The 21,809-nt window shown below is 41.2% G+C and overlaps 1 protein-coding gene across 4 annotated transcripts in view; it reads left to right on the top strand.

The window, feature by feature from the left end:
* The window catches only part of rnf217 (ring finger protein 217), a 149,270-nt gene that overhangs the window by 41,236 nt on the left and 86,225 nt on the right, over positions 1-21,809 (top strand). For all 4 annotated transcript variants that reach the window (XR_011340606.1, XM_069886904.1, XM_069886906.1 and 1 more), the window contains exons 2-4: positions 15,018-15,251; positions 19,090-19,254; positions 21,501-21,702. Coding sequence is in view for 3 of the 4 variants with exons in the window: in XM_069886904.1 (XP_069743005.1) it covers positions 15,018-15,251; positions 19,090-19,254; positions 21,501-21,702 (601 nt within the window). In the remaining variant the exon portion in view is untranslated. The remainder of the gene's footprint in view (positions 1-15,017; positions 15,252-19,089; positions 19,255-21,500; positions 21,703-21,809) is intronic.

Consider the following 21,809-nt stretch of genomic DNA (forward strand, 5'->3'; position numbering starts at 1 on the left):
CTACAACACCATCTTCAGGGAACAATGTATCTGTATTCCCAGATCTTTTTGCTCCTCTGCATTCTCCAGTGTCCTACCATTGACTATGCATGTCCTACCTTGGTTTGCTCTTCCAAAATGCAATAATAAAGGGCTCAAAGGACAACCTTGTGTAGTACCTCAAAAAAACCTTTAAAAAAAGGGGGATCCTTGATTACTCTAAATATTGTTTTGTAAATATGAGAGTCTTGGTTGGTTAGTGTGAGCTGTTCATTTGATTGTTCACCATTCTCACTCCCCATAGGAGGAAGTTGATTCTTAGCCTGGTGGTGTTGGCTCTTATACTCCTGTACCTCTTTACTGACAGGAGTAGCTGAAAGATGTGTGCAGAGTGATAGGGGTCCTCAACCATTTTTCAAGCCCTCTTCAGACCACAATCCCAGTAGATTATATCATTGGAGGGGAGGGAGACTCCAGTGATCCTCTCTGCCATTCTAATGGTCCTGTGGCCGAACCTCTGATCTATTTCTCTAAAGCAACCATAGCACACTATGATACAGCCGGCCAGGACACTATCAATAGAGCTCCTACAAAAAGTTGTAATTATGGTAGCTTTACCCGCTTCAGTCTTCTCAGGAAGGTTGCGCCTTTCTGACAAGTGAGAAGATGTGTGTCCACACTAGGTCTTTAGTTAAGTGGACTCCAAGGAACTTGGTGCTGTCTACTCTCTCTACCACAGAGTTATTGATGTGTAGTGGAGGGTTGTCATTCCTGGTCCTCCTAAAATCCATGATCATTTCCTTTGACTTGTCCACGTTGGGATTCAGGTTGTTACTCTTGCACCATATCACAAGATTTTCCAACTCTTCTATGTCGTATGACTCATCGTTGTTGCTCATGAGGCCAATGGCTGTTGTGTCATCTCCAAACGATGACTCTGTTGGAGCTGGATCTGCAGTTGTGTGAATAGGAGCAGGCTGAACACAGCCCTGAGGTGTGCCAGTGCTTTCTGCTACTGACCTGGACAGACTGTGGTCTTTCCGTTAGAAATCCATTTAGACGGGGGTAATAACTGTATTAAACGCCAATGAACAGTAGTCTGGTTTATGAGCCGTTGTTCTCCAGGTGGGTCAGGATGGAGTGAAGAGTCAAGGCTATAGCATCGTCAATGGAATGGTTTCTTCTATAGGCAAATTGAAATATACCCAGCGTCTCTGGGAGGTGTGCTTTCGGATAGGTTTGCTGGAGCTTTTGGGGAGGGTTTAAACGAGCTAGACAGGGGGATGGGAACTAGAGGGTTGAATCAGATGATGAAACAGTTGGTAGAAAAGTATATGAATGAAAGTGTGAGCAAGGACAGGCAGCGGATGAAGCATAAATGCAGTCAGTTGAATGGGTTGAAATATCTTTACATCAAAATGAGAAGTATTAAGAATAATGGCGATTAACTTGGAACATGGATTAGTACATGGTTTCCGATGTTGTAGCCATTACAGAGACATTGCAGATGCAAGTATGCAAGTTCCGAATTTAGATGTTTTAAAAGGAATTAGTGGGGGGGTGGGGGGGGGGGGATGAATGGGGGGAAAGGAGAAACTCAGCAGGTCTAACAGTGTACTTGAAATAGCAAAGATAAAGATAAATATCAAACATTTCGGGTTTTAGCCCTTCATCAAGGTATGACAAAATCTTGGTCAGCTAATTGACTTCGGTGAGCATTTCGGAGATGGTAGCCTCTGTTAAACTGCAGTATCTGGGTAGCCCTCCTGGGACCCTGGTGCAATTACTGGAACAAAGGTGCTGGAAGCACATTTTAAACTGCAGGGGGATCTACCCATTAAATTACCAACCTAGCAATTTAAGGGGGATCCCACCCCCACAATGATTCATCACACACTCACTGGAAGCACTGCTGGATGTACAGATGCTGGCTGCCCGGTGACGCATGCACACAAGCACTCTCGTCGCTAGAATAAGCAGGTCAACCATTTTCCTGTTCAAATCGCCTGTGGACATGACCTAGGAAAGTTTAACTGGCTTCCCTGACTACCTGTCAGGTAGGTCAGGGAACCAGATGGATTCCGACCAGGTTGAACCCTTTCTAACTGCCGCGCAACTGGGGTACTAACTGGGCAAATTGCCTGGTTAACCCCATTTTACACGGCAGTTTGAAAGGGCCTGCTAGTGACTCGAACTACCTGATCCCTGATCTTTAGCATAGGTGTTGACTTTAAGAAAAGTAAGAGGGAGAATCCTGGGAATGACAGCAAATGTGTCTTGTGTCAGTGGTTTGCAAACAATTAGAGAGAATTCTTACGGACAGGATAATACGAGCATTTGGAGAACCATAGTCTTCTCAGGAATAGTCAGCATTGCTTGTGAGGGAAAGGTTGTACCTCTTGTGCCTAAAAGAAATTAATGAAAGTCGGGCAGCATATACAGATTTTAGTAAGGAATTTGACAAGATCTGCTTTGTAGGATTATTGAGAAAGTTATGGAGCATGGAATTCATAAGTCCTTGGCTGTGTGGCTTCAATATTGGCTTTCTTGCAGAAGGCAGAGGGTAGATGACATGTATTCTGCCTGGAAATCAGTGACTACTGGCATTCCACAGGGATCTGTTTTGGGAGCACTGCTCTTTGTGATTTATAAGACTTGAACAGTGAAGTGGATGGGTAGGTCAGTAAATTAGCAGATGAAGGTTGGAGGTGTTGTGGGTTGAGTAGATGATGGTTGTAGGTTACAGCAGGATAAAGACAGGATGCAAAGTTGGGTGGAAAAGGGGCAGATGGAGTACAATCTGAATAACTTAAGTGACATACTTTAGAATGTCGAACCTGAACACAGAGTATGCAATTAATGGCAGGATTCTTGGTATAATGGAGTGTGACAGAGTATATAGAGATGTTTGGGAGAGAAATTGGGAAAGATTTGTTAGAGCAGATAACAGACAAACACTTTAAAACACAGAATTTGCAGGAGTTTTGCAGGGCTTACAGACTCATGACGGAGTGCTGTTTGCAAAAGGCAACAATGAAGCAACATACAGCAGCAGCTTTATCTGAAAAACAGTTTACTGTCTGAAAGAGCATGTGATCTTTGCAGGCAGAGGCAGAACAGCTTTGCTCTCAGAGTGTGAGGGAGTGAGAGAGAGGAGAGACACAGACTTCGGTTCCTGAGGGACAAGATGGCAAGCCTTGGAAGACTGCCTGGTCAAAGGAGAGGACTGGCTGTCTGGTGTTTCCCTTTGAATAGGAGAAACAGAAAGGAACTCTGCGATGATCTGAAAGAAAGAGATTATCATCTGGAGAGCCCTGAAAGGGGGCAAGTTTTGCCAGCAAGAGACTGGAGTGGCTTTCCTGGAGCAAGAAAACTCTCTCTCTGAAAACCAACAAAGCCTAGTGAACTTTATTAATGCTAATTTCTGTGCACAGTACAAGAATTGCCTGCAACCAGTGAGATTGAACTGTGATCCAAAGAACTTTTCTAAACTTATATACACATTACACACATGTGCGCTTAGAATTAGAGGGGGGTTAGGTAAGTCGATAGAGATAAGTTAAAGTTTGTTTCTGTTTTCATGTTCAAAGATAATTAAAAGCAACTTTTATTTAAGTAACCCTTTGTTGTGGTGCATATCTATTGCTGCTGGGTTTTGGGGTCTTCTGGATTCGTAACAGGAGGAACAAAGGGATTTTGGGTCCAATTCCTCAAAGTTGCTGCACAAGTTGATTGGGTGATTAAGAACGCATATGTTGTGCTGGCCTTCATTAGTCGTGAGATTCAATTTAAGAGCCGTGAGGTCATGTTACAGCTCTACAAAACCCATTAGTCCACACAAAATGTTGTGTTTAGATATGGTTGCTGCATTATGGGAAGGATGGAGAAGCTTTGGAGAGGGTGCAGGGGAAGTTTACTGGGATGTTGCCTGGAAAGGAGAACATGTCTTGTGAATGACAAAGGTGTATAAATTATGAGATGCAGAGATAGGGTGGACAGCTAGCAATTTTTTCCTGGGATGTCAATAGCAAATATCAGAAAATATCTGTTTTAGGGCACTGGTGCAAAATTTAAGGGATATGTTAGGGATAAGCTTATTTTACACACAGAGTGGTGAGTTTCCTGCATTTTTCAAATTATTCCCATAAAATCCCAACATTGGTCTTTTCTGCTGGGGTCCCCTTCCAATCAATTTTGGCCAGCTCCTCTCTCATGCCGCCATAGTTTCCTTTACTCAATTTTAATAACGACAGGTCTGATTTAAGTTTCTCCCTCTCAAAATGCAGAATAAATTCCATCATATTATGATCACTACCCCCTCAAGGTTCTTTTACCTTCAGCTCCCAAATCAAATCCGATTCATTATGCAGCACCAAATTCGGAATTATGCTTCCCCTCAAGGGCTTGACCACAAGATGTTCTAAAAATCCATTTTCTTGGCATTCCACAAATTCCTTTTCATGGGATCCAGCACTAACCTGGTTTTCCCAATCTACCTGGATATTGAAACCACTGATGACCACCGCAACATTGTCGTTTTCATGTACATTCTCTAACTGCTGTTGTAATTTGCATTCTATGTTCTGGTTGCTATTCAGAGGCCTGTATGTAACTTCATTCAGGATCTGTTTTTTTACCTTTGCAGTTTTTCAACTCTGTCCACTTGGATCATCTGATTCTATGTCCTTTCTTTTGAATATTTTAAAAAGACTCTTGCGAATATATACAAACAGTATAAGGCACAATATAATATCCATATTTTCACCCGTTCCCAGATGTTAAATAAACTATTAAAAAAATTAAAACATCATCTGTACCACAACTTTAATTTAGTCTCTATTTATGTGTCAGGACGGTTTGTATCTTATTTCTTAAAGAGGGGGTGGTATAGATTATATCTATGCACCTATGTGCCTTAGGTATCACTGCCACACTTCAATGAACGTGTCATACTTCTTACTCAAGTTATAAGTAATTTTCTCTAGGGGAATGCAACTTGGCATTTCCATACTCCATTGTGTAATACTAAGTTGAGAGTTGGACTTCCATGTAACCACTGAACACTTTTGATCTTCACAAATTGAATTTGGTGTTTGGATAATCTAAACTTTACTTCACTGAAAAAATAATTCTGGGTCTTGTAATTTTTTGTATTTTTTTTTAAGATGTCCCCCAGGTCTATCCAGAATGATCTCACCTTTGTACATAGCCAGGTGGAGTGGATAAAGGTTCCAACCTCTGCACTGCATCTGAAACACATATCCTAAATTTCTGACTTTGATTTATGTAATTTTTGTGGTGTGAAGTACAACTAATGCAGTATTGCAACAGCATGTATCTAGCATTAATAATCCCTGTCATGCTGTTTAAACACAAGTCTTCCCACCAATTTTCATTAATCATTTTACCCAAGTCTCACTCCCATCTCTCCCTAGACCAGTGTAATCCTGGTTTCGGACCCTGACTTTGGAGTATGAAATAAATTCTAGAAATAAATTTATATCTCCAATATCTCCCATATCCTTTCTTGCTAAGGATTTGATTACATTTTTTACTAACAGCCACTTGATTGACTTTTTGATGGGATGTGTATCGTTGAATGTTAAGCTCCCAACCGTAATCCTCCTTCAACTACACCTCCATTAGGTCCACATTGTTGTACCTGCAAATTTCTAACTGTGCCTTAAGCTCATGTCCCTTGTTTTGTACATTGCTTACATTCAAATTCAACACCTTAAGTCACATGTTTACCACCCTTCTCACATATGTCTCATGTTGCCTCAGTTTAAATTTTTATCCTTCTCTAAACTTTCTGGCTTATTCTTTATTCTGGAGACTTCAATATTCTGACCTGTGCTCTCCTTCCTTTTAGATTTACTTTTCCTATCATTTGCATCCACCTTCCCCTAAATTAGTTTAAAGCCTTGTCTGCAGTCCAAGTTATGCAATTCACCAGGACCCTGGTCCCAGCATCATGATTCAGGTGAAGCCCATCCCATCAGGACAGCTCACTGCCTCCTCAATCCTGTTGCCAATGTCCCACTAATTCAACCCACTTCTTCCATACCAGTCTTTGAGCGATGTGTTTGACTCTCTAATCTTATCAATCCTGTGCCTAAAATAGCAATCCTGAGATTAATACCTTTTTGGTTCTGCTTTTTAAAAGTAGTCCCTAGCTGCTTAAATTTCCTCAGCAGAACCTAGTTCTCAGTTCTACCCATGTCATTTGTACCTTTATTGACCTCGACAACTGTATCTTTACCACACTTCCCCCATCCCCACAACAAATTCCTCTGCAAGCAGATGCGATTGTCTCGGTCCTAGGCACAGGGCAGGCAATACAGCCTTTGGCACTCTCGAGACAGTCACTGATTTCCTCACTGCGGAGTATAGTGTCTATTCCCCTGAGAATCACTACTTTTATCACAACTTTTCTCTTGAATAGCTCCCTGAACCATGGTGTCATGGTTAAGTCGGTTATCCCTCCTGCAGCTCCTACTCTCACCTGCACAGGAGCAAGAATTTTTAACCTGTTGGACAAGCTTAAGAGCTGAGGCTCTTCCAGCACTACTTTTAAGATTCCTCTTTGTGGCCCACTTGCAGTCAAACCATCTTAACCCTGATCACAGACTGAATTTGAAGCTATTAATCAAATGGGCATGTCTCCTGAAGCACAGTGTCCAAGTAATTTTCGCCCTCCCTGATGTGCCACAGTATTTGAAGCGTTAAAGGTCATCAACTTTGAGCCTGAATTCCTTGAGCAACCAATAGTTGACTCAGAACATCAACGGGCTTCACCAGCTTCCACATGATGCAGCTACAGTACATCACCTGACCCTGCATCCCTATTTCATTAATAAGTGTGTTTTAATGTTGTTTATTAGTCACTTTATTGCCAGAAGCCTCATTTAGCCTTAAGTGCAAGTCCTCTTGACAATTAGCAAGTCTGAGTGGTTTCAAGAGAGAAGTAAGGGTATTGGCTTATTCCGTATGAACCCTTGCTCACCCAAGCCAATTACCTTCCTTTAATTGGCTGCAGGTAATTAATCAAGCTCAGTGCCTCCTTGATGGTCTCTTTTCAAGTCCCCGCTCTCGTTCCAATTGCTGCCTCAAAATGATATTTCCTTCTGTTCCTTCAAGAACTGAATCAAATCATAAATCTGCCTTAAACAATATTTTTTTTGGTGCCTTTCTCCACCTTACTTTAACATCTGTGGAGAATTTTTGTTACTAAATTGGACAAAATTCTAGTGACTCGTTCCCATCTCAAGATAGCTTAAATAATTATTAAAAGATCAACTTAATTAATTTTTAAAAATTATTAAAACAACCAAAGTTCATACATTGTTGTGGAAACCCTTATAACATTGACTCTCGGTGTGAAGTTTTGTGGTTAATAGGAAAGACTTGTTGATCATGCCCTTCCTCAGCAACTGAAATACTGTATATGCTCATGTAAAAGTTAAATTTTGTATACCATTTTTTAATATTAAATTTATGGGTCGATTCTTACATGGGTTCTAATTTTGAGGGGCTGAAATTCACACTAGAATCCAAAATATCATATCAGTAGCAGAAGTCCAGATGATTTCTAAATGAATAAAGAACAAAACACAATGAATCACAGTAATAATAAGCCCTTATTATGAACAACACTGCTGAATTAGGAAAAAAAAAGTGGACTTACCTTTTATGGAAAAGGCCTATAAGGCTGCTCCAGCATTTCTTTTGTGGAGAGCAGTGTCGGGAGCCATCCTCCGGAGCTGAGGGAGGTGGGACGAGTGGTGCAGTAGTGCTGCCTGTCATCGTGAGGTTGAACATAAGCGCCGAGGAATGACCATCTTTGTTATCCATAATCCCCCACGCAGCTGGAACTGCTCTGGGAAACACAGAGCAGTTCCAGCTGCATGGGAGTTTATGGATAACGAAGACAGGCATTAATCCCACGTTAAAACAAAAAGAGGCTCGCCCCCGCCAGGCTCTGCTGCACCCTCGTCTGCCTCCTTCCAGTGCAGCTTGGTGAAGGAGTGAGGAGTGGAGTGGGAATGGGAAAAGGACATATCTGGGTGGCAGGATGGAGAACTAACTCCAGCACTAATCACCGTGGGAGCCCTAATGCACTGATGGTGGGTCCTGAGTCCATGATATCAGCCCGGCCCAAAGCAGCTGCAGTCAGCGGCAATGCCTTTGCCTCGCTCCACCTCTGAAACTACCCCTGGAGAGATCAGAGTCTGCATCCAGCATCCGCCGTTGGCGCTTTTATAAAGGTAGGTGCAGTGATGTCAAGGCAGAGAATATCCGCCTTTACATTCCTTTTTATTTTAACGGCTATAAAAAGGCCTATACAGAAACTGTGCATAAATATATGTGTCCTAACATGGGGGAGGTCAGAACCACAGTTAGTATCTGGATTGTCGGGAGCGCCAATCAGCAGGCGGCTGGTGCCGAGGCGAGAGTCTGCGTTTGAGGTGTCTGGAGCTCTCCCAGCAGGCACCTGAAATCGAGACAAGAGTTTGCATTTTAGGCGTTGGGAGCTGCATTGGGCAGGTGACTGGGATTAAGACATGTCCACATTCGAGGCATCATGATCTCCCATATGTGGGCAGCCGGGTTGAGGGTCCACGTCTGAGGTGTCGGGAACTCCAATGGATGGGGGTGGTGGGGTGGTCGAGGCATGAGTCCACGTTATGGGCGTCGAGAGCTCTAGCCTGCAGGTGGCTGGTGCTAAGGGGAGAGACTGGGTCAACTTTTACATAAGATGTATGGAAAATTCGAGATTTTGGCATAAAATAGGGAGTTGACTTTAACATGTGATTGACTTTCACGAGAGTATATGCAGTAATGCTTCTCCATATTAACATTGTTTCCAAATTGTGGTGGATAGCAGTGATAGAAAATGTACCCCAAATGGGAAACTTCAGTATTTCTCACCAAGGAGGATAATGTAGCACCGCAATTAACCAGGCTGTTGAAGTATGCCTGTACCTATGCAACAGGTGAAAGAACCACCTTGATTTTGGACTCGCCTGTCAGCCTATTTTGGATGCACACTGTCCATGATGGCGATTAACATACAATCCTTGAAGATAATTATTCATGGTTCAAGTTTCCTTTTTTATTGTGTACATCATACACAACATTTGTCTAGTTTTGTTTGCCTGTAAAGACACTCAGAGATGCCACTAGTCAGTGATCATGTTGTGTGGATTGTGGAGGGTCATGTGACAACTCCTAGAATCTGGTGGAAATGTGGATTGCAGTGGGTCATGTGACTTTTATGGCTGGAGTCAAATCAGAAGTCACTTCACCTGCCGATTAAGGGTTAGATCTGCCCACCTGTGAGGCTGATGCATGATTGGTCCTCCAGGTGCCAGTGAATGGTTAGGTGAGGCTGACACATTTCCTTGCAGGTCACATGGATGGGTCTTGCATTGAAAAAGCTGAGCATGTATGCATGTTCTCTCTCTCTCTCACTCGCTCTCTCTTGTTAGTTGTAATTGATTTACTGTTTGTTAGTGTACTATGCCTGCTAGGGATAGAGATTGCGGTGGGTCCTGTGTTTTTAACTAGTAGTGATTTATTCACACCCGATGTGTTATTTGTGTATTATTGCTATGTATGTGTTCATTAGTTATGATCATTGCTGAACTCCAGGTTAGGAGTATTGGCAGTTCCAGAGGGCCGACTGCAACGGGTCTGTCCCAGATCCTGAGCAGTAGCAACACTGGAGTTCAGGTTCCTGTGGATGGTGGGTGTTGAAGAAGTTAAACCCTTGTTTCTTAGGATACCGTGCCTGTGCACTGTGTACATTAGTGTGTCAGTGTGTACCCTTTTGTGAACTCCCCTGTATGTAAATGAAGACCCCTGTTTGCTCATAACACAAGCTATAAATTCTGGGCCTCTGCAGCTGGATCCTTGACTTCCTCATCAGAAGACCACAGTCAGTATGAATTGAAAACAATGTCTCCCCTTCACTGATTATCAACACAGGGGCACCTCAACGATGCATCCTTAATGCACTGCTCTACTCATTGTACACCCATTACTGCGTGGCCAGACACAGTTCCAATGCTATCCACAAATTTGTTGTTGGCAAAATCACAAACGGCAATGATGAAAAAAACAGGACGGAGGTACATCAGCTCATTGAATGGTGTCACGCCAATAACCTTGTGCTCAATGTTCGCAAAACCAAGGAGTTTATTTTGGACTTCAGGAGGAAGTCAATGTAACATGACCCAGTCCTCATTGAGAGCTCAGTAGTGGAGAGGGTCAAGAACTTCAAATTCCTGGGTGTTAACATCTTCAGGGATCAGTCCTGGAGCCTCCATGTTGATGCAATCACGAAGAAGGCTCGCTAGCAGCTATATTTTGTGAGGTGTTTGAGGAGATTCGGTCTGTCACTGAAGACTCTCAAACTTCTACAGGTGTACTGTGGAGAGATTTCTGGCTGGTTGCATCACTGTCTGGTATGGAGGCAACAATTCTCAGGGCAAGAAAAACTCCAGAGGGTTGTTAACTCATCCTGTGACATCACAGGCACAAGGCTTTCACTCCATTAAGGACATCTTAAAAAAGCAACCTCTATCCACAAGGACCCCCCACCACCCAGGGCATACCCTCTTCACTCTGCTACCATTGGGGGAAAAAGGTACAGGAGCCTAAAGACAAGCACTCAGTGGCACAAGGACAGCTTCTTCCTTGACATGAGTTTCCTGAATAACCAGTGAACCAAAGACTCTGCCTTACCTTTCTTGCACTATTTTTAAATTTTTTGTTCTTTTATATGAATGTTTGCTCTATGACCCTACTGCAAAACAACAAATTTCATGACTTGTTCATGATAATAAATTCTGATTCTGATGTCCATCCTTGATTCTCTTTGAACCCATCGAACCTATTCTGAACACAACCCACCACTACGTAGAAGAGAAAGAGAAGCAAAAAAGAGAGTCCCTTCAGAGACATTAGGTGTCTGTGGATCCCTCCCCTCTTCCATTGCCACTGCCTCCAGCACTCCCATGACTTCTATAACTGCACAGTCTGTTCCAGTAGTGAACCTGAACTTCAGGCATATAAATCATTTTACTCAGCTCCTGGTTCCGAATCCCTGACACGATTAAGAAGCTGTTAACTCCAGAGGCACTTCAGGAGCCCTGCGTGCTTTTGGCATCCTCACCAATCCTGGTTCTGATGGCTGGTTCTCATGAGCCAGTTTTCAGCAGATTCGTGGTAGCCCTCAACTTGGTGTGAACTCTGCCTTCATACTGAGTACATCCATGGCTCTGTGGCACTCGTGTCTTAAGATAGATCTACTGAATGGATGATCTAAGCTTTTTACTGAAATTTCCATTCTCACATTAGTATTCATCTTCTCTGACTTCACATGAAAGGATCTGTATTACCTGTTACAAAAAAGATTGTGGGCCCCAAGTTCTTCCTGAAAGTGTGTGCTTTAGACCTAGCTCTGCCCTTAGTCAAGCTGTTTTAGTGTACCTTAAGGACAATGTGGAATGTTCCATACATGTATCCTGTCACCAAATAAGATGTACCTCCTTTCAAGCAATAAAGCAATAGCCTTTATCAGTTTGGGTTTAACCAGATAAGTTATCCCCAAATTTTGTGCTAGTAATCTTACTTCTATCAAAAGATCCAAAAAGGGGATGATCATTTGAACTTTGTTAGGTTCTACTCACAATTCCTGAGATAATATGATAAATGATGTCTGCATAAATCATGATTTGGAAAACAGTGATTAGATTCATTAAAAGAAAGTCTGTCGGTGTGATTAGATTCATTAAAAGAAAATCTAATAATTTTTCCTTAACATTAAACAGAATAATCATTGCTGAATTTCTAGAATTTGCCATAAAGGCAACTGGAGTTAGGCACATCCCTGCTTATGGCTACAATAGGGATGATGGTAGCAAGAGTAGCAGAGCTAGGGCTTTTAACTTTGGAGCAAAGGATGATGAGAGGTGATTTAATAGAGGCCTATAAGATTATGAGAGCCATAGATAGGGTGGACAGCCAGCAAGCACCTTTTGTGAGGGAGAATAGTTTTGGGGAGATGTCGGGGGTAAGTCGTTTTTAAACGCCGAGAGAGGTGAGTGTCTGGGAATCCATTACCCAGGGTGAAGGTGGAGGCTAGTACAATAGGGACATTTAAAGTCCTTTAGATAGGCATATGGATGAATGAAAAATAGGGGGTTATGAGGTGGGGAAGGTTTAGTTTTTTGAGTAGGTTTATGTAGATTGGCACAACTTCATGTGCTGTAATGTTCTATGACTTTACCATTAAGGTGTGTGGCGAGAGAATGTGGTATCAGTTGATGCCCTCTGATATTTTCCACAGCTTCTTCAATATACATCCCCCACTGAGTACATTCCCATTTGAATCCAAGAAGGGGTGGGGGGGGGGGGTGTCTTTCACAAAGAAGGGTGCGAGAAATCTAGCTTCTATAGGAGGTGGTATTTTTTAAAATCTAGAAATCTAAATCCTCCCAGCCCATAGTTGGAGGATGCTGTTACGAGTCCAGAGGACCACAAAACCCAGCAGCAATAGAAATTCAGCAAGACAAATGATTACTTAAACAAATGTTGCATTTAATTTTCTTTAAACATAAAAACAAGATCAAATTTTAACTTATTACTATTAACTTAACCCCCTTCTAATTCTAAGCACATGTGTATGTAATATGTACAAGTTATTTGATTCATAGTCCAATCTCACTTCTCACTCCTCTAAGTTCACTGGAATCAGGCAATTTTTATACTATGCACAGAATTTAACATTTATGAATCTTCTCCAGGCTCTGGTGCTGAAAGGTAAATGGTACTGCTCAGGAAGGTTCTCGTTGGTTTCAGAGAGATTTGTTGCATGCTGGATATGCACACAAACTGATTTCCTCCGATCAGCCACTTCAGTGTCTTGCCAAAGAAACTTGCCCCATCATGGATTTTCCAAATGATAACCTCTTCTTCCAGGTCACCACAGAGTTCCTCTTGTTTCCCATATTTCAGGAGAAATTCTCTAGCCAGCTATTTCCTCTTGTAAGGACCACAAGGGTTTTCAACAGGCTGAACTCAGAATTCACAACCCATCTTCAAAATTGGGTTTTCAACAAGCTGCCAGCTTGCCATGTGGCAGCCTTAAAAGCTACTGAAGAACTGTAGTACTCAGTTTCTCTCTCTCTCTTTCTCTCTCTCTCTCCAAAGAATCACATGTTTTTTTCCCTCTGTTTGCAAAACCATATGACCCCTCTTAGAACACCAAACTGCAACCAGTCAGATTATTGGCATTCCAATTCCCACCCCCATTCCCTTGCTGACATGTTTGTCCATGGTCTCATGCACTGCCAGAATGAGACCACCCACAAATTGGAGAAACATCACCTCATTTTCCAGTAACATCTGTTGCTTTAAAGACAATAATCCATTTACTCCACAACATCAGTCCAATTAACACCTATTTGTAAAGTCTCCATAGGCATTCTTCAAAGTTTCTGTAAAGTCACTGTGGACATGAAGTCTCAACTTATGCATAGCTCTTGCATTTTAAATGAGATGTCTTTTGTGAAGTGTTACTCTGTTTGTGAAGTGACTTATACATCAAACACCCACAATCTATCTCTTTTAAAGATATTAATATAAAATATAATATACCCCGTAACAGTGCCCAGATGGAAAATGAGGTGATGTTTCTCCAATTTGTGGGTGGTCTCATTCTGGCAGTGCATGAGACCATGGACAAACATGTCAGCAAGGGAATGGGGGAGGGAATTGGAATAGGTTGCCGCTGGGAGATCATGTTAAACCAGATTATTTTCTGAAACAATTCCAAAATTAATTTGAGCTTTTCATAGACTAATGAGAGGGTGATCAAATTTAAGTTCTTCAGAGTCACTATCTCACAGGATATTTCCTAGAACAACACTCTAATGGTATCATGAAGAAAGAACGTTAACACCTCGACTTCTTCAGGAGTTTGCGGAGGTTTGGTATGACACCAGAAATCCTGGCAAATTTCTACAGATGTGTGGTGGGAAGTGTGATGACTGGCTGCATCACAGTCTGTTATGGGGACACCAATACCCCTGAACTTACTGAGATAAAAGTGCATATGAGGAATGCTGCTGTCAGAGAATAGCAGCAATCATTAAGGATCAACACCACTCAGCACACTCGCTATTCTCACTGCTGCTATCAGCAAAGAGATATAGGTGCCACAAGACTCGCACCACCAGCTACCCTTCCACCATCATACACCTCATCAACAAACTCAATCAGAGACTCATTTAAGAACTCTTATTTGTGCACTTCATTTTTTTCAAATTCTCTCTGCATTGCACATTTGTTATCTGTTTACAGTTCTTTATTTGTTTACATGTATACGCTGTGTAAAGTTTTTTTTGCACTACCAATAAGTGGTAATTCTGCAGAAAAAAAGAATCTGTGGTATGTTATGTCATGTATGTACTCTGACAATAAATATGAAATCTAATTCTATATGTTTAAAGTTGATACAGCAGAGATTTTTTGTTTGTAAACATTCCAAATACATTGGGAAAGAGTATTTAAGGTATTGAGGAGTCTAGTAACCCCTTTTAAGAAAAGTTTCTTCTGATTTTATGCACATTCTTCTTTTTCCTGAGGATTTCCTCAGTTTGTTTCCATGAAAACATTTGTGATTTCAATATATAAACTGTTCTGAGTTAAGCCAATAACAACCTGTTCATAAATAAAATTAAATTCCTCATCTTTAACCAATGCTAACAAGTTTGACAAGGGTGTCTCCTCTCAATTAACATCGAGAGATTTGCAATTGAAGTATTTGGACAGTTGATCATAGCAAATTTTGAACTGGTGCAGTTGAACCCTGCCTTTACTCAAGTTATCTGACTTATCATTCCTAATCAAACAAATGCTGATGCAAAAGCAAAACTATTTTCTGCTGCTACAGTATGTTGTGTAACTGGTCTGAGTCATTGAATCTGCTATACACCTAACTTTTCTGAACTATTGTCTTATTTGTACAGGTGCAACTAGGTAGAGCGGAGATAAAATGCCCTATTACTGAATGCAGCAAATATATGGATGAAAGTACTGTCATCTCCAATCTGCCTCGAGATGATATTGTCAAGTACAGTTACTTTCTAGAGCTCAGCAGGGTGGATTCAAGCACAAAACCCTGTCCTCATTGTAAGCATTTCACTACTTTCAAACGGAAGAACAACATTCAAAACCCCACAAAATCAGAGAACAAGTTCAAAGTGAGTACCGTTCTGTCAAATTCTATTTTCGTGCTGCTTAGCACTAGAATCAAGGATTTAGTGATTAAATGGTAATAACTTCGCCCTAAATTCCTGGTGCTTATAGTTTAAATATTTCACTAAATGTTAATGTACCACAGAACTGGACCAGAGGCAAGGGATACTGGACTGATCTTGGGAGCAGTAAACATAATGTGCAGCATATGTTTGAATCCATTGATTTACTTTCTTGCATTTTTTCTTAAATGGCTATTGTGCTTTAGACATTTCTTTGTGTACCACTTAAATGGGAAATCAAGTGATAGCAGTGGTAGCTTTTATGGAAATGCTTTGTGCTGTGACACCTTGCCCATCCTGCCAAGAGGGGTAGCGGACCCCACAAGCAAGGACGCACAAGAAACTATTGCAAATAAAGTGTTACTGACTAGAAAAATCCAAGTGGTCATTTAAGATAATTTGCAGTTGCAGAAAGTGATAAGTCCAATAGCTTAAGAATTTTGATAAGCTATAAGGTGTCATATAGTGTTACAGCACAGAAGCAGTCCTTTAGCTCATCACTTCCTTGCCAACCATGTTGCCCATCTGCCCAAATCTCCATTTACCCAATTTAGGACGAGATCCTTCTCTGCCTTGCCTTTTTTAGTGTCTCCATAAGTGTCTATTAAACATTGTCATTCTATCTGATTCCACCAACCCCTAGGACAGCATTTTCCATATTCCACTTTGTGTAAAACAAAATTGCTCCGAAGAATCCCTTTAAATTTGTTACCTCTTACCTTGAATTTCTGTCCTTTTGCTTTTGGTACTCCAACCATGAGAAGCAGATTTTGACTACCTACCTTATTTATGCTTATCATAGTCTTGTATATGTCCATCAGGTCACCTTTCGGCTCATTCACCTGAGGGAAAAAGCAGCCTATCCAATGTCATCCCAAATCTTATAATCCACCAAGATCCTGTTAAACATTCTCTACGGTCGGTCTCTCCAGATAAATCATATTCTTCTTGTAATTCAGCAACCAGAAATGCACACATTACTCCAAGTGAGGTCTTATCAGTGTTTTAAGTTTTAATGTAATGTCTCAACATTTATATTATACACCTGATGTATGAAGCTAAGCAGGTCATCTGCTCTCTTCAACATTCTATCTATCTGGGTTTTCAACTTTCAGGAACGTTGAAATATCATATTGAAGACAATTTTTTGCACATTGTATGAATGTTTAGAGTTTTAGGACAGGAAATTGAACCAAACTTCCTGTTAGATTGATGGGAACCAAAAGATGTTTTGACATCCAGAAATGAGTGCAGCATTGCTCCTTGCTAGATTCAACAGTTTTCACTTATGGTGTTTATTTTAGCCATGCATATCAGTTTCAAAGCCTTTATATCAACTTAGTAAAGCATGAAGGCAATTTGTTTATTTGAGGTAGCGAAAAGGCCTCCATTGCAGAGGATGTCCAAATAATTTCCTGAGTACAATATGGACTGAATGACTAATTCAGTAGCTGAGCTACTTGGCTAAATGAGTCTTGAATGACTGCCACGTATTCTTAATTTACATAGGAAAACAAGTTTATTTACAGCTGAATCAGCAGGTGCTGTTCTCCAGCTCTCAGTTGTCAATTACCTTCCATTTACTTGGTTAGATCTTCCAAGGTTGCAAAGTTGTACATGATATGGGAGACTATAGTGTTTTGGACATTGTGTTATAGTGCAGCTCCCATGTACATCTAGACATTTGAGGCTTCACTTTAAGTACTCAATAAATCATAGCTATTACAGCAAACTATAATTTGGTCCATCATCCTGTACTATTGAACAAATAGTTTCAAGAGTCTTGTCTGTTGAACTCAATGATTGTCTCAAGAGTGCAATTCCATTTGAACGTGTTTAGCCGAACCAAAGTATTATTTTCTTTTTACCACATGTTCTTTTAGAGCTTTTGTTGGCAGCCTGTGAGGTGAGCCTGTGCTGTCTTGTCCAGGTATTCAGTGCTGTGTGTTGTAGGACACTGATCTCCATGCTGATGTCTACAAGGAAATGGCATCGAGAAATTCTGTCCCAAACTGTCTAGTTGGCCAGCCACCAAAGCCATCACTGGCATCTGGCCCTGGTGTTTTCTTGGAACGAACAGGGCCATCGGCAGTGACAGGCATCGGCCGCCCACCTCTGGTGGTAGAAGCACCATTGGTTTTAAGTATCCTCTGCCCTCCGGGGCTGCTGGAGGTATAGTGATGTATTGGGCTTAGTCTGTGGCGTGGTCCGGGGTCTGGTCAGCTGACTGACGGTGGACTTGTTCTCCCTCCTGGTTCACTAGAGGGTGTCTGCTTTGGCCGCGACCTTCCTGGGGTCACTAAAGTCCTTGTCTGCCAGTAATAGCTGTATATTGTCAGATAGCTGCTCAAGGAACACCTTCTCGAGCATGAGACGGGACTTGTGTCCCTCTGCCAGCGCCAACATCTCATCCATCAGGGCAGACAGGGTCCTGCCCCCTAGGCTGTCCAGGTGCATTAGCCTGGCTGTCCTCTCATGTCTGGAGGGTCTGAACTTACTAATTAGTAGCGTTTTCAGCACAGTGTATTTGCCGCCTTCTGGTGGGGTCTGATGAAGTTGTCTACACAGGCCACGGTCTCTTGGTCCAAAGAGCTCACCACGTCAAGGCTATGTAAGTGCACGGTCTGTGCGCATGTGGACTCCTTGCTATTAACAGAAGAGAAGGACGCACGGTGCCATCTTTGGTGCGGCTGCTCCGATGGGGCACGCAATACACTCGAAGGCAGTTCGCCTGACCACTAAGCGTGTGAGTCACCACAGTGTGATATAAATTACAGGCCAATGGTGTAATAATAGACCGGAACTCCTTGTTCATCATTTCAAGGCCATTGAACTATATGTGCTGATGATGGTTTTACAAGTATCATTTTTTATCCTTGTACTTTGTAAAATTCAATAACATAATAAAATATTATATTTTTTATCATTCACACTGTTGCTGCTGTTTAGTGGAAATGAAGATAAAAATGTTAGCCATGTCAAAGAAAGGCATCAAAATTGGAATTGCTGCTGGTGGTGCTATCCCACTGTAGTGATTTGTACCTTACCATAATTACTTGCTGAAACAAAGTCTGAAGTGATGCTGTTTTTAAAATCATTCTTTATCCAGTTTCTCATTTCATTTCCTTTCCTATCTGTTTTCAGTTTCTGATATGATTTATTTTTCAACCATGACTCCAGTTGTACTTTTCACAAAATCACAAAGTTTTCTTGTTGTCTATCCCAAAATGTTATCTTTGGTTTTGTACTTGTATTTGTCCATTTCTCCTTCCCCTCCTCTCATTCCATTGTTAAATCCTAGTCTTTGGAAACTATCTGTTTTCGTCTCTCCATTTCCATGCTTAGAATAGCTTTAATATTTCCAAGAATTGTTCCAAAATTTCCTTTATTCTAACAAAATCAGCTCCAGTGACCACATCATATTCACAGAGTCCCTCCCTGTAGACTACATCAAGACAGATTTAGTCCCAAGATGCTAGGAGGTTTATAGTTTTAACTCAGCAAATTTCTGTTCATCTAGCACCGGTGGCCAACCTTTTAGTTTTTCATTTAGACATGCGGCATGGTAACAGGCCATTTTGGCCCATGAGTCTGTGCTGCTCAATTAACCTACACCCCCCAGTACACAATCGTGGGCTGAAATGACCTGTTTCCATGTTGTATGTCTAAATTAAAAATTAAAAGGTTGGCTACCCCAATCTAAAGAATTCTACTTTTCAGTCTTTCCTTTCCCTTCATGACTGTGTGATTGTAGTCATTTTTTTGTCCCTTGATCTTACAGATTCAGTGTCCTGTGTGCCAATTTGTGTGGTGCTTTAAGTGCCACTCTCCTTGGCACGAAGGCTTAAACTGCAAAGAGTACAGAAAGGGTGATAAAATGTTACGTCACTGGGCCAGTGAGATTGAACATGGGCAAAGAAATGCTCAGAAGTGCCCAAAATGCAAGGTAGGTTCACACATGTCTGATCCTTAATGTGTTTTGAACCTCAGCATAGAATATAGGTGTACTCCTTAATTGTGCTTCTCACAAGCTAATTTATGCATGTGTGTGTTTTGTACAAAACATTAAAAGAGAAAATTATTATTGTAGATTGAAAACAGGGGTTTGATGATGTCAGGAGTTGTTGGATGAAGTTCACTCACCTCTTTGGAAATGTGGTGCTTATGGCTGGGTCAATTGTTTAGGTTTGTATTCATACAGGGGGTGCATTTATTCTGCTACTTGTGTAGTAAGTAACCACATCTTGATACTTAATGTGGATTCAGGTCTGTCCAATCTTAGGCTGGAAGTCAAATGTCTGGACCACTTTTGTTGATTCCCAGACATGTATCAGTCTCAAATATCATTATGTGGGGTACATGATTCCTTCCAATTAGTTATTAGAGAATTACCCTGTGAGTCAAGACTTTTTACAGTAGACTAGTGGAGTCAGCAGAATTTGTTTGGAAGACGTTTTTACCTCCTCATTAATTGGTAGCACTTGATAGGCTGCCAGTTCAAGGTGCAAAATAATTCTATTGTCATGTTATAAACAGAAAATGAGATATCACGAAATTTCCTTTAGTCTGTCGTAAGGCAGACAAAGAGTAGCCATTAGTATTGCCCAGCACCTCTTAGAGTAAGAGAAAGAGAAGCAAAATAGAGTCCCTTTGGAGTCACTGAGTGTCCGTGGATTTGCCTCCAGTGCTCCCGCGGCCTCTGCAGCTGCATAGACTCCTGTTCTATCCATTGGCAACCTGGGTTCCAGGTCCAAATCACCGATATGATCAGGAATCCTTCAGCGCCTGAGGCCCTTCAGGAACCCTCCTTGCCCTCAGCACCCTCTCAAATCCCATTTCCAATACCTGGTTCCCATTAGTCAGTCTCCTGCAGTCCACAGTCTGTGTAGGTACTTTGACTGCATTGCCATCAGCCACAGTCAATGTGGGCTTTCAGTGCTGAGTCCCTTACTGCTCATCTTTCATTATCACTGTTCTGTTTCTCAATGGAGAGTGTTTCTCCTAGTTTCTGGTGCCCTAATTGATCTGTTGCTCCCCTGGAGTCTGTAGCCCCTTGGCCACTGCCTGCACAGGTGCTGCCACCTTGGGCACAGACCTCACAGTTGCAGGATTTTGAATAAAAGCACTGTTGGTTCTTTTAACAGGTCATTTAAAGCCTGTATAGAGCCATTGTCATTAGGACTGGGTAGTTAGTTGGACCCTCAGAGGAGCACTGTCTCCACTCCCTGCTCTGCCCTAGGCCCACACCAGCGGCTGCATGCCATTACAGTACTGTTCAATAATATTCTGTTTGTGCGGAGTTAATGCAGATCTATATGCACAAAGAAAGGGAGCACTTATTCTGCATCAGTTTAAAGGCTTCAGTCACTACTTACTGAGTTGATCTCAAATAGACATCAATGGTTCATTCATGTAATTGTTTACCCAATCAAACAGAGCTGACAAGTTAACTAATAACGTATGTGGAGCTGGTTTCGGGACCAAAGTTTACATTTAAGTGTGGGGTTTTTTTTGTTGTAAATGTCAAATTCAGTAGAACCAGTTCAAAAGATTTTGGATTTTTTTTTGTAACTTGCATTTGGTTTCCATTTGGAACCAGTTTTAAGAGCAAAACTGGCATGGTACAACATTGTCTATGTCCCCAGAATGAATTAATTATTACTGATATTTTACATCAATGGTGGTTATTTGGAGGAACCATTATTCCCCAATATTGCATAAAATAGTTTCTGTATATTTGAAAAAATATTTAAAATAAGGATATTGTCTGGTCTCATTCTCTTTAATTTAAAATCTTTCGATCAGCCTATTTTCAGCTGCATTAACAAAAAGGCACCTTGCAGCACCCTAATTATATGGTATATTTTTCATTTAAAAGCAATAAAAAAAACATCCCCACTTGAGATGGGTCTTGGGTGATCAAGTGATCTGCTGTTAAAAATAAATAATAAAACAGTACTTCATATGTCAATATGAAATTCAATAGAAGAAACAACAACAAATTGTCTCAATGCATATAATAATGTTAATGAACTCACCAAACTGGAGAACAACATTATTATAAGCTGCATATTCAGAGCCTTAAGTTTTTTTCTGATTTCTGTAATGATTATTAAAAATTAAGCATCTGCATTGAATTTTTCCTAATTCTGCAATTTTAAAATAACAATTTTAATTTCTTATAATTTAAAGATTCATATCCAGAGGACAGAAGGCTGTGATCACATGAATTGTTCACAATGCAACACTAACTTTTGCTATCGTTGTGGGGAGACATACCGACAGTTTCGTTTCTTCGGTGACCATACTTCAAATTTAAGCATTTTTGGATGCAAGTATCGCTATCTCCCTGACAGGCCACATTTACGAAGATTTGTTCGTGGTTCTGTCTGTGGTAAGCAAATCATTTTAATAACTAGATTATATGGGAAATATGGAATGAAATTTTATTTCATCCCTGAGGTGTTGCTGCTATTTTGCAGCTCCACAAGACAAATTAAA

This window comes from Narcine bancroftii, chromosome 6, assembly GCF_036971445.1.
Source record: "Narcine bancroftii isolate sNarBan1 chromosome 6, sNarBan1.hap1, whole genome shotgun sequence".
Lineage (NCBI taxonomy): Eukaryota > Metazoa > Chordata > Chondrichthyes > Torpediniformes > Narcinidae > Narcine > Narcine bancroftii.